Source organism: Mollisia scopiformis (genome assembly GCF_001500285.1).
Source record: "Mollisia scopiformis unplaced genomic scaffold LY89scaffold_8, whole genome shotgun sequence".
Taxonomy (NCBI): Eukaryota; Fungi; Ascomycota; class Leotiomycetes; order Helotiales; family Mollisiaceae; genus Mollisia; species Mollisia scopiformis.
Window position 1 is genome coordinate 854,836 of NW_017263588.1, and position 11,961 is coordinate 866,796.

General features: G+C 48.8%; 5 protein-coding genes across 5 annotated transcripts; 2 read left to right on the forward strand and 3 right to left on the reverse strand.

Annotated features, from left to right (window-relative positions):
• Positions 1 to 165: 165 nt before the first annotated feature.
• LY89DRAFT_642365 (uncharacterized protein) lies at positions 166 to 2,459 on the reverse strand. Its single transcript, XM_018211745.1, has 2 exons — positions 1,553 to 2,459; positions 166 to 1,448 (listed from the first exon to the last, which is right to left on the reverse strand). The coding sequence occupies exons 1-2, from the start codon at positions 2,407 to 2,409 to the stop codon at positions 317 to 319; spliced, it is 1,989 nt and encodes a 662-aa protein (XP_018073695.1). The 5' UTR covers positions 2,410 to 2,459; the 3' UTR covers positions 166 to 316.
• Positions 2,460 to 3,072: 613 nt separating this feature from the next.
• LY89DRAFT_716877 (MFS allantoate transporter) lies at positions 3,073 to 5,743 on the reverse strand. The gene is made up of 7 exons (XM_018218296.1): positions 5,050 to 5,743; positions 4,957 to 4,997; positions 4,471 to 4,909; positions 4,021 to 4,420; positions 3,779 to 3,968; positions 3,378 to 3,709; positions 3,073 to 3,249 (listed from the first exon to the last, which is right to left on the reverse strand). The coding sequence occupies exons 1-6, from the start codon at positions 5,254 to 5,256 to the stop codon at positions 3,451 to 3,453; spliced, it is 1,536 nt and encodes a 511-aa protein (XP_018073696.1). The 5' UTR covers positions 5,257 to 5,743; the 3' UTR covers positions 3,073 to 3,249; positions 3,378 to 3,450.
• A 184-nt stretch (positions 5,744 to 5,927) lies between these two features.
• On the forward strand, positions 5,928 to 8,176 carry LY89DRAFT_716878 (amidase). Its single transcript, XM_018218297.1, has 4 exons — positions 5,928 to 6,677; positions 6,722 to 7,708; positions 7,761 to 7,866; positions 7,918 to 8,176. Exons 1-4 carry the CDS (start codon positions 6,240 to 6,242, stop codon positions 8,076 to 8,078), a joined length of 1,692 nt encoding a protein of 563 aa, XP_018073697.1. The 5' UTR covers positions 5,928 to 6,239; the 3' UTR covers positions 8,079 to 8,176.
• Positions 8,177 to 8,376: 200 nt separating this feature from the next.
• LY89DRAFT_683222 (2-dehydropantoate 2-reductase) lies at positions 8,377 to 9,992 on the forward strand. The gene is made up of 2 exons (XM_018214663.1): positions 8,377 to 8,906; positions 8,998 to 9,992. Exons 1-2 carry the CDS (start codon positions 8,651 to 8,653, stop codon positions 9,864 to 9,866), a joined length of 1,125 nt encoding a protein of 374 aa, XP_018073698.1. The 5' UTR covers positions 8,377 to 8,650; the 3' UTR covers positions 9,867 to 9,992.
• Positions 9,968 to 11,891, reverse strand: LY89DRAFT_488809 (uncharacterized protein). Its single transcript, XM_018207876.1, has 4 exons — positions 11,775 to 11,891; positions 11,084 to 11,719; positions 10,238 to 11,033; positions 9,968 to 10,094 (listed from the first exon to the last, which is right to left on the reverse strand). The coding sequence occupies exons 1-4, from the start codon at positions 11,835 to 11,837 to the stop codon at positions 10,021 to 10,023; spliced, it is 1,569 nt and encodes a 522-aa protein (XP_018073699.1). The 5' UTR covers positions 11,838 to 11,891; the 3' UTR covers positions 9,968 to 10,020.
• Positions 11,892 to 11,961: the final 70 nt, after the last annotated feature.

Genomic DNA, 11,961 nt, shown 5'->3' on the forward strand with positions numbered 1-11,961 from the left:
AGGAAAAGATGACCTTAAGGGAGAAAGCTACGGGGACAATTTAAAAGTGCGATGTGCAACAAAACTGAGAGGTGGATGTACGGCTTTGGGTTGGGACTTTGGGAACGAAATCACGTCAAAAGTTTGATTTGTAAAGCGTTGGGATTTTTGAAAGTCCTTTCATTGCTTTGCTGGGTCATTGACAATTCTGGTCCACGGGTATCATTGCTTCGCTCCCATCGCATCTAATTAAACCTTCGATGAACGCCCAACGCTCCTCGAGTCATTAAAAAGCAGCGCTCTATGATCTAATATACAAGTCTTTCCTCCACACTTATCACTTCAACCACTTTAGCAAAGCGGCAACTAGGAGATCGGAATTGACGGGCTTGGAGACATATCCGTTCATCCCAATTGCTAAGTATTCATCCACGTCCGTCTTCAAAGCGTTTGCAGTCATGGCGATGATTGGGGTTCCGACCCCAGCAAGCCGAATTTCCTTCGTGGCCTCCTTTCCGTCCATAACGGGCATGCTGACATCCATCAAGATACCGTCGTAAACCAACCGATTCTCCTTGGCCTTGGCAACGGCTTCAGCTCCGTTGACAACCGTATCAACGTATTCGAAACCAAGTCGCTTCAAAGCCTTAACAGCCACTTTTTGGTTCAGTGGATTGTCCTCTGCAAGTAGAAGACGTTTGCTCGCCGCCAAAGCTCTGAGCTCAGACTTCGGAGACGGTGGTTGATGCGACAGCATGAGCGAGTCGAGCATATCGTCACTCTCGCTCATCGGCGTCAACATGTTGATTCTCTGCATCTTGACCGTGAATTCGAAGACAGAACCATGGCCTACGGGATTTGGGGTGAACTCGATTGAACCATCCATCAACTCGACGAGGTTCTTGCAGATGCTAAGGCCTAAGCCCGTACCGCGGTATTTCTTGGTGGAGGAGTTGTCAATTTGAGAGAATCTTCGGAAGAGGAGTCCAACGTCCTTTTCTGCGATGCCGATTCCAGTGTCGGTAACGGTGGTGAGGATCGTGAAGGAGGTGACATCTTCGTCCTTGATGCTAATGTGGATTGAGACGAATCCGGACTCGGTGAATTTGAGGGCATTTGCGGCGATGTTCTGTAAGATTTGTCTGTATCGATCGGGATCGCCCTTAAGGGACTCGGGAACGTCGGAGTCGCAAGTAGCTTGGAATAAGACTCCGGTCTTGACCATAGACTTGAGACTGCGGAGGACGGCGTTGGCGATGGTGTGGAGATTGACGAGACTGATGCTCAAGGACAGTCCACCTGATTCCAGAGCAGAATAGTCGAGAATACCGCCGATAACGTGACCTAGATAGCGGCCCGATTCTTTCATATCGTTGATTGGCTCTTCTTGTTCAGGGGAAATGCCGGCAATGCAGACTTCTTCGAGGGAGGCGAGAAGGCCATGTAATGGAGTCCTCATCTCATGAGACCTAGGGGATGAAGGAGTTAGCATTCTTCATCTTTATTCTCTCGGGAGAAGGACAAGACACTGTCTCGGGAAGAAAATGGAGAATGGGGCTTCCATGATACTTACATGGTTGCGAGGAACTGAGACTTGGCCTTGTCGGCATCTTTGTAGGCATCAATGACACGAGTTTCGGAAGCCTTTCGCTCTGTCAAATCCCGAGTCATCTTGGAGAACCCGATGTGCTTCCCATCGCGGTACATGGCGGTGATGATAACATTTGCCCAGAAAGTGGTGCCATCCTTCTTGACACGTCTCGACTCATCTTCCACCCGACCCTCACGCAAAGCAATCTCCAACTCCTTCCGCGGCTTGCCAGCTTCGATGTCGTCCTTTAGGTAGAAGATCGAGAAGTGCTTTCCAATGACCTCCTCCTTGGTGTACCCTTTCAAGAGTTGTGCGCCCATGTTCCAAGTCTTGACGTTGCCTATGGGATCAATAATGAACATGGCGTAGTCCTTGGCCTGCTCCACCAGGATCTTGTAGGAATCAGCAGTGTCCATCTGGTCCGTGATAGCTTGGCGTGCCAGATGATCGTCCGTGGTCTCGTGGATGGAGAGGAGTTCATAGCTGAAGACGCCTCCCCGAACAATAGGATTGCTTCTTACGGACCAGAAGCTGCCATCATCGCCTTGAATGTCCGTCGTGATGTAGACCTTTCCGCTTGCGCGGGCGAGGTCAATAACGGAACGAAGAGTGTCAGAGTCCGGGATGAGCTTGAACTCCTCAAAGACGTCGAAGATTCTGCGATTGAGAATGTCGGACGGAAGAAGACTGTAGTCCTTTAAGAACTTGTCGGACGCGAGGAGGACAATGCAGGCCTGGTTAAGCAGGACCGCGGCAGAAGGGTAGTTCTCAATAAAGAAAGTGAGATCGGGGAGGCCAGAGCCGAGAGCTTGCTCGGCTATCGCGACAGGCTCGGACATTGTGGTCTCGCTTGCGTAGCGAGCGCGGCACGGAATCCAAGATGTTGTTGTATTCAGGAAGTTGCGACCAAGATCGTGGTTGGCAAGAGCAAGAATTGAAGGTCTGGATCCGAAGCTGACTAACCAGATGTGGAATGGGGTGAATTTTTGCAAAGTGCTTTTACCGAGATTTGTGAAACGCTCATTGGCTGTGCTACTCAGGCTCGTAGGCGAATTTTCGTAGCGAATTGAAAGTGAAGGAAAGGGGGGAGTAGCTTGGTCTTAGCGCGGGTGCTAAGATGCTACTAAAGTGAATTGACTTAGCGGGTTGTTGTAATCGGTGCATTTGGGAAAGAGCTATGCATACTCTTTCCTTGAACAATGAACAGTGAATCAACTAGTGGAGCATCTTAGCCGAGAGGAATAGGGGGCTGAAGCGGGATTTTAGCGTCAACGCTAGTCACAGATTTGGACAAGGCTGAGTTATCTGGATGAATGCCCCAGCTTATGAAACAACATGTTAAGTGCTATGTTAGTTTAAGTGGCCGGACATTAGGAAAACTGAAATTTCAAATACATAAATTTGAGGATTTTCGATGTCCTCAAAAACCTGGGCAATCAGATTCATTTTTTTATTACGATTATAATTTTCTGATTGCGCCCAGTGGCCATGGTGATTATAATCTTTTTAACTACTCAGGTTTTTATTAAACAGATCGCCGATTGCTGCAAGCCACACGCCACAAAGAGCGCCCAGATCCACCACCGCACGATACTTTTGGTAGTACAAAAGGGGAAGTTCTCTTCGTGAGGATCACTGGAGAATGAAGGTGGTCACTTGACGGCTCTGTAGAAATAATTCTGATGAATTAGTAAGGCTCGGCACGAGGTGTGGTGACACGAAACATAGAAAGAGGGTCGAGGTGGTCTATCCATTTTGATGGCTGGAAGTGGAATGCTGGATCAACATTGAAGAAGACGAGGCATACCACACGATTGAGATGTTTATTTCTCTCTCAAAGAGGAGGCTCGACACTCTCCCCGAGATTTCTCTCACCAGTTTCAGATCGAGTATCTGAAGTGCAGATTCTCCTTGTCTGTCAAATCTCCGAAACCTTCAAGCGCCTCAGCCTCCTCATCTGCATGCAACCCTCTTCTGTCTCTCTTCTTATTCTCCATCCAGCATAGCGTGGTGTACAGAATCTGCACGAATGCCGCGATACAATACGCAATGAGTAAACCTTTGATGGCGGAGAGATATCGTGGAGCCTCATCTGCAAAGAAGAGATGTGGACCAGCTATGTTTCCTGCGCAATATATCCTAGGGATAGTGTCAGCTTGCTGTCAAAAATATGATTTTAGATTGAATAGTTGGGAGAATAAAACATACACAAAGAAGAGACCAAGTTGAGTAGCACGCTTGGAATGCCCAGCACAGTTCAGAGCGGGTAGTGTCCACATGAGCACGATAGGAGAGCCAAGAATGCCTTGCAGCCATGTGCAAGCTACGAGGGCATATCGATGTGCAAGGCTGATTTTCATGATGCCAACCAGGCCAGCTATACCAGGGATACAAGCAACTACATTCATCTTAGCATTTAACCACGTGCATTCGTTCCACGTGATACTGACTGATAATAGTTGCCCCAAGCATATTCTTGACAGTTGCAAGATAGCCCAACAGGATCACAAAGACCAGTTCAAATGCACCACCAGGTGTTTGCAACAGACTTGTCTTGAGAGGATTGAAGCCAAAGCCTTTGATCAGAGAACTGGCAAAATTGGTGACCCCACCATTGAGGATGCCAACACAAGCAGCGCCGATGAGTAGCAACCAGGTCTTCACATCGAAAAGAGCTTCCTTGATCTGGTAACGGAGGATCTTGGGATCTTTAACACCTGTTCTGTTTTTGGAAACTCTCCAGACAGCCACCACCCGCTCGTATTCTGTGAGCATTTTGGCGTTGTGAGGTCCGTCGGGCAGGTAGAGTAGAATGACAAACCCCCATGCGAAGGTTATTGCTCCAACGACCTGAATTTAGTGTAAGCCAGAAATCCAGTGATTAAATGAAAGTTACATACCAGATAAATCAGTTTCCAATTTGGTACAGCCAAATTGTCAACATGACCAAGCCCAAACGATAACAAAGCTCCAATAATCGAAGATACACCATTCACTGACAACCAGAAAGAAGTTCGCAGCGGCTGCTCTTCTCGTGTCCAAAGCATGGAGGTCAAAAGTACCCATGCCGGAGAAATGCATGCTTCCAGCATACCCAGAAAGAATCGAACAGCGAAGAAGCCTGAGAAATTGAATACTGCAGCTTGGAGCATACACACCGCACCCCAGACAAATAGCATGCAGCCCATCAATCTTCCGATAGGGAACCGTTGAAGAGCCAAATTCCAAGGGTATGCTCCGACCAACCATCCAAAGTAAAGTGCAGATGAAACCCAGGAGTAATCAATTCCTTTCATATGAGTATCGGCTTGGAGACCGTATGCATTTGAGTAATTCAATCTATGCCAATGATCAGGACCAGTTCTTGGACACAAACTTGCACTTACGTTTGCTTGTCAAGAAAACTTAACATATATGTCATCATCATCTATTATGTTTATCAGGCCAATGCTTGTTAAAATGGACACAATCAGTCATACCATTGGAAGGACAATGAAGTCCAATTTCCTTCGAACTTTGATAGCATCTCTCTCGAGTTGAGCGGGGTCATATTGATGTGATTGTTGAAAAAGGTCGAAACCAATATCTCCAATTTTTTCCGCGTCTCGAAAGTCGTTGGCTTCACCTCTCTCAATTGGAGAGATATTATCCGCTCCTGGAACTGCTTTCTTCTCCTCGTCTGCCATCGTAATGCTTGAAAAATGTGGTGGGATGATGGAGCAGATGAAATCGGGACAGCACTTCGACAAAAGATTCGGCCAAGCTTAAGGATAAATGGCCCCGTCTACGCAACCCTAGATAAGGCTGCAGTCGGGAACTGGCCCTATCTCGTCGGCGAAACCTTCTTTTGACGAAGTTGATACAGTGCTACTCCACGACGGCTCGGGAACTTTAGAAACAAATCCAGCTTTGGGAGGCTTGTCTCTCGCAATAGAATTCGAGAAGTTTATGAGATTGTTCATTTCGAACGACAACTTCATGTGTTACCATGGATTGAACGGCAACTTTGCCACAATTGTTCCTGATCGGCGGTTTAGATCTGAGGGTACTGAAGATAGCAGGTTGTACCCCTCACCAACCCCATCTTTGCCATGAACCGCGGGAGACATCTCGGGATTAAAGATCCGTTTCGAATCGTGCGCTATCACAACCTGATCTCCGCGTCCAATTTTCGCAAACAGGTAAGTAAAAGTGGGGTGGCAACTATTTTAGATGTGAGAGAAGCTGATAGCATAGATAAACGCTGCTTTGAGACTAGTAGTGTGCGCTTTGCTTGATCAAGTTAGCTCGAGTTCAACAGCCAAAATACCCCAAAAAGCAACTTCAGTGGACTCGTTCAATATCATCATCCTCCATCCTTGGAACATCGTGCAGATGTCCCGACAATTATGGTTCGTCCAATGTGATGCTATCTATGCGATCGTATCCGAAGTATCGGTAACCCATCTTTCATCTCTCATAGGCTGCAGGTCATTCGCACGCTCTGAATAGACGTCGCTGAGACTCTGCTGGTGTTACATAATTCTTTCTCAGCAGCCTTGCTTCCGCGGTACAAGGAGAAGATCATTGGATCTCTCTTCGGAGAAATATTGTTTTATTTCACTTGTGCTTACTCTCTCTTTGTGTCATTTCACCCCAAGATTAGATTCAGACCTCACTCCATCCTAACATGCAGACAGTCGAGGACCACACGGCAATTCAGCCAGCGAAGACATGGCAGAGCGTCCGTGATTCGAAGAAGGCCGAGCAAGCTGCGCGAATTCCAGCGGAATGGAAGCTTCAGCAGTCAGATTATCCCCCAGCCGGGACAGTGGATGTTCGACCTGTAGCCAGTACCTGTGGCATCCTTTCCGAACGAGAGCTGAAGATTTCAGGCGAAGCCTACGATGCGACCTCTCTAGCAGCAGCTATCGCTGAAGGCATATATACAGCAGAAGAAGTTGCTATTGCTTTCTGCAAACGGGCAGCTATTGGTCATCAGTTATGCAACAATTTGACTGAGATCATGTTCTTGGATGCAATCGAGGATGCGAAGAAGCTAGATACTTACTTCAAGGAGACAGGCAAGACGGTTGGTCCTTTACATGGTCTGCCGATGACTTTTAAGGTATGTTACATCCTCAATGTACGACTCTGTGCTGATGCATAGAGGAATGTTTCCATGTCAAAGGATACGATGCATGCAATGGCTACATCTCGAGAACCTTTGACCCCTCCACCAAGACCACATACTCCATCGAACTCGTAAAGGCGGCAGGGGCAGTCATAGTCGCGAAAACGAATGTTCCTCAAACAATGCTAGTCGCAGAAGCGGACAACAATGTGTTTGGACAAACCAAGAATCCAGTGGTACATCACCTCACATGCGGAGGAAGCAGTGGTGGAGAAGGTTCAAATATGGCGTTTCGGGGATCTGCCATTGGTATTGGGACGGATGTTGGAGGCTCTATAAGAGTGCCATGTGCTGCGAACGGAGTCTATGGCTTCAAACCAACGTGCGGCGTTCTGCCTTTCTATGGATATGCTGCATCGGGATACACAGGAGTTAACACAGGAGTACCGGCAACATTGGGACCCATGGCACAATCTGCTCGAGATTTGACATTGTTAACTAAGGTTGTGCGGGATGCGAAGCCCTGGCTTGTTGACCCCGCAGTGGTTCCGGGAATCTGGGAGCAAGCCACAGTCTCAAGAAAACCAGTAGTTGGTGTAATCCACAAGAGCGGTCTCACATCTCACCCACCAATCCAACGAGCTGTTCGAGAAGCAGTTGCCAAGCTCCAAGCAGCTGGTTTCGAGGTGAAGGACTTCACCCCACCAGATTTTGGCGAGATTCGAAATGTCACAAAGCAGCTCTTCACGTTAGATGCTCTCTCCTACCAGAAACGAGAATTAAAGAAAGCAAACGAGCCAGTGGTCAAATCGGTGGTGGATATAGGGTTCTGGCAACTTCCTCCAAAGACACAAGAAGAAGCCTGGGAATGGAATACGAAGAGACTGGGAATCTGCAAGCAGATGCTGGACGCGTGGCAAGAGACGAAAGTCGATGTTGTATTGTGCCCTACTGGTCCACACACAGCGGTATTGCCAGGAGAATGGTCGAATGATATGTACACTGTGGCTTGGAATGCTGTTGATGTGAGTTGTGATCTCGAATCAGATACGGTCATAGAGAACTGACGACTTGCAGTACCCGGCTGTCGTTATCCCATTCACGAAGGCTGATCCAGCGCTCGATCCCAAAGACGCCAATTTCGTGCCGATGAACGAGCTTGATGTTGTCAATGAAGCAAAGTGTAGGTTCATGGCTCACATACTCCTTTCGAGCAGCGACTGACAATGACCAGATGATCCTCAACTCATGGCCGGCGCACCAGCCGCTCTTCAAATTGTTGGTCCTAAATGGGGAGATGCGCAACTATTGAAAGATGTCGAGCTCATTGATAGTGTGCTGAATCCCAAGAGCGACACAGACGCAAGACTGAAGACAGCGCAGTCGAAGTTGTGATCGGGCATCCTACTCTTTAGTCCTCTTAATCTATGCTCCTATCTACTATAAATTTCTATTGTATATAGAACCACCAAATATATCTTCCAAGCTTCAGCACGTCAGAACAGGTTGCCACAAAAATCGTCAACATCGTTTTTTCCCCTTTCCATTCTCATTATCACCTCAAATCCGCATTCCCCAATCCAGCCATCCGCCCATCCCGCGTCAACCCCTGCATTTCGGCCTTAAGATAGCTTACCCCTGCCTATCGTGGTGGGACATCAAGCTCCTCATTTGCTATCGTACAAACGCACAGCCGCGACCTGAATCGTGCATCGTGAACTTCATGCCATGCATCGTATTCCAATTCTTGCGGAGCCTCATATCCTATCTTGAGAGTTCATCTGATTAGATAGATAGGTATCTGGACAAGGAAAAGAGGAAGCGGAGGTAGTACAATCGGAACGGACCACGACCCCACTTTACCCCACCACCATCATCAGGATTTCGAGCTCGCAGCTCGCAACATCATTCCACGACCATCTCAAACATCACCTCCGCGTCGAGTTCATAAAAGAGATCATTCAAAAATGCCAACCCACCTCTCACCCCCAGGAACCGTCCCACCATCCCCAACCACCGCCGCCGCCAACCAAGAAAAAGAATTCAACATCGCCCTCCTCGGTGCGGGAGGCGTAGGTACAATCGCCGCCCTGGTTCTAGAGAAGAGTGGCCGCGCGAGAGTCACTGCTATCCTTCGCAGCAGCTATGCGGTTGTGAGCGAGAAAGGGTGGGCGATTGAGAGTGTAGATCACGGGGTCTTGGGGAGTTGGAGATGTGAGCGAGGTAAATGATATTCCTTGACTTTACTTATTTAGAGGGCAAAAGAGAAGAGGGAAAAGGAAGGATGTACTGATAAGATGTGGTGATGGCATAGTCGTCCAAACAATAGAAGAAGCCGTATTCCCCGAACCGCAACCGAGTCCGCCCATCCCGACTGGAGCCCCGACCCCGATGGAAGCGGCCAGGGAACGATACGATTATATCGTTCTCTGCACCAAACAACTTCCCGAGAAATATAACCTAGCTGAGATGATAGCACCGCTCGTGACCCCTGGTCTAACAGCCATCGTGCTGATCCAAAATGGGCTGAATATCCAAGATCCGTTCATCAAGGCGTTCCCGTCTAACGTCACCATGTCCGCCGTCTCGATGATCGGATCGTTCGCCGAGCCGCCGAATGTGGTTAAGCATATTGGCCCGGATATCCTGCAGATCGGGCCGCATTACCACGCTGGGGTCCCGGATGTAGTGAGTCTGGAGAAAACGAAAACGTTTGTGCAGATGTATAGTGAGGGCGGAGCCAAGAGCTGCGAGTTCGTGGACGATATGCCGAAGGCAAGATGGTCGAAATTGCTGTGGAATGGGACGTATAATTCGATTTGTGCGCTGGTGGAAGTGCATGTCGGGGACGTGCAGAGCAGTGGTGCGAAGGAGGGGCTGGTGTTGCCGATTATGCGGGAGTTGCAGGCGGTGGCGAAGGAAGATGGAGTGCTGCTGGAGGATGAGGTCGTGCAGTTTATGGCGGAGAGGAGTCCGAGGAGCAGTCGGTGGCAGCCGAGTATGTTGTTAGATAAGGTGCATGGGAGGCCGATGGAGTTTGAGGTTATTTTGGGGGCACCGATACGTAGGGGAAGGGAGTTGGGGGTTCCGACTCCGGTGATGAGTACGGTGTATGAGTTGTTGAAGTTGGTGAGGTGGAAGGTGGAGAATCCGGGGGAGGATGGTGAGCCGCATATCGGGTAGGTGGGAGAAAATGTTCATGATCTGTTTATCGTTAGACTTGACATAGCTTTGCATTTTCTGTGCACTTACTTCTTAGATTTATACCTCCATAGACCACAAAATCGCAGAGTTACTAGCTTTCATCCCATAGATTTGGTAGTCGTTGACGTTTTCATCATATGGGCAAGCACTCTCCCGGGTATTGATGCACAAGATCCATCCAGGACCAATGCAAACCTAAATCACGAGCTATGGAATCTTCAAGTTAGCATTCAGCCATGAAGTCTGAAGCAGAGCACGAAATTGCAGTAAATGAGCGTAGAAACGCCTCTCAGCCAAGACCTCTTCCAAAGCCCAAAGAAGGCTAAGGGAGTTCTTAAGAAGTGACTTACCAGTCCACACACGATTAACACAGAATATCTTCGTCCTCAGCGACGTAATCGTCCTCCGCTGCTGATGAATATCATCAAACATCCGCGTAATCAAGTTCCGATCATCCTCATTCACCAACTCCGTACCTGCAATGAGCGCCGGCCACAGTGCCGTCTTCAACTGCCCAGTCATAGCACTGAGATGCATCAACACTTCATGCGCCAAACTGAGAGCAGTACGATCAGCTTCTTCCGAACTACCAGGCGGCTCCAACAGTCGATGGAGATATAGAATAGCCGCGGCTTTATGGGCGTGTGCGTGGAAAAGGAGATTTTTCGAGGAATGGAAGGAGACGTTTTGAGCAGTGACGGGTCGCCATTGATCGAGTTGGGTACGGATGTCCATAGCTTTCTGGTATATGCTTTGATTTTGCGAATATCCAAAGACGAGAGCATTCTCAGTCCACATATCTTCATCTTGGCAGATGAACGGGGTAGTTGGTGAATTTGCACCTCGAATTTCCTCGGCGAGCGATCCTAGGTCGGCTAGGATGGGCATTAGAGGTCCGGTGTAACCCATGAAGCGGTCAGCTTGTCTATAGAAGTCATTCTCGAGCCACGCCTGGCTCGAAATGAGGGGTTGGCGGGCGTAGGTTAGAGAGATCATCATATCTTGACGAGCTAAGGCACGAATGAAGTATTTCGCTATGGAGCTGAATTCTCCGCCTGACTCGAAACTGTGCTTGATGATGATTGCTGCGTTTGAGATGAGTGCTGGGAGTCCTAGGTCTGCGGGCTGAGTCCTGGCATCGATCAACTGTGGTAATGTGTCAGTGAGAGTTGTAGGAATTGAGATAGCAGGCTTACCTCAATTGCACATAGCCCCAAATGCATGACCAACATCTGTTCCAGCTCTGTCGTTTCTCGTAGTTTGGCCAGGATACGCGCTCTTCTGTCTAAGACAGGAACAATTGACATGCCCCCTTCGCCAAGATAAATGTGTCCAATGGCCGAAAGAGTTTCAGCAACGGTAGCGGGATCCTCGTGGAAGACTCTCAGGACGTTGGAGTTCATCTCATCAGCGAACTCGGAACTTATGACTAACTCAGACGGGTGCCGACTAAAGTAAGTCTCTATGCCTGGCTGATCTGAACTCTGAATCGCGCTTGGTGGGATGAGAGGGAGACCTCGACAAAGAGGGTATGGACTTGAACAACCAACACTGCTTCTTGAGATTATCGATAGCCGCCTTTTTGAGACACTCGAAGTTGGAGTAGAAACAGCAGAAAAGCTCTTCTCTGCCTCAGAATCACTCCCCGATGAGTGACACTCACGTGCATCCGAGCGTCTCCGTACCGATCTCCTGCTATCTCTGTCTCGGCGCCGGATAGGTCCACTTTGCGGCTCATGATCTGCTTCTTTCGAAGGGTCCTTGAGGGGCGGATTCGCATAACCTTGACAGACGTAGCCGCGGCGGAAACAGGTGCCGCAAGCAGGCCTCACCTAAAGCACGAAGTTGGTGAGCATTGATGCGAAAATCAAGCTAGGGATTGCTCACCTCATCGCACTTGACTTTGGCCTTTTTACAGTCTATACAACCTTTTCGCGAGCGACGGTTCATGGTTTGGAATGTATGGAGTTGGGTTGTTGATTGGGTTCCGGGAAAGAGTTGGAGAGGATCAGGGTTATCAGATGCATGCGGGTCTTGGGCTCAGCGCCTTGCGCCGCGCTTGCGCCTGCGGGGA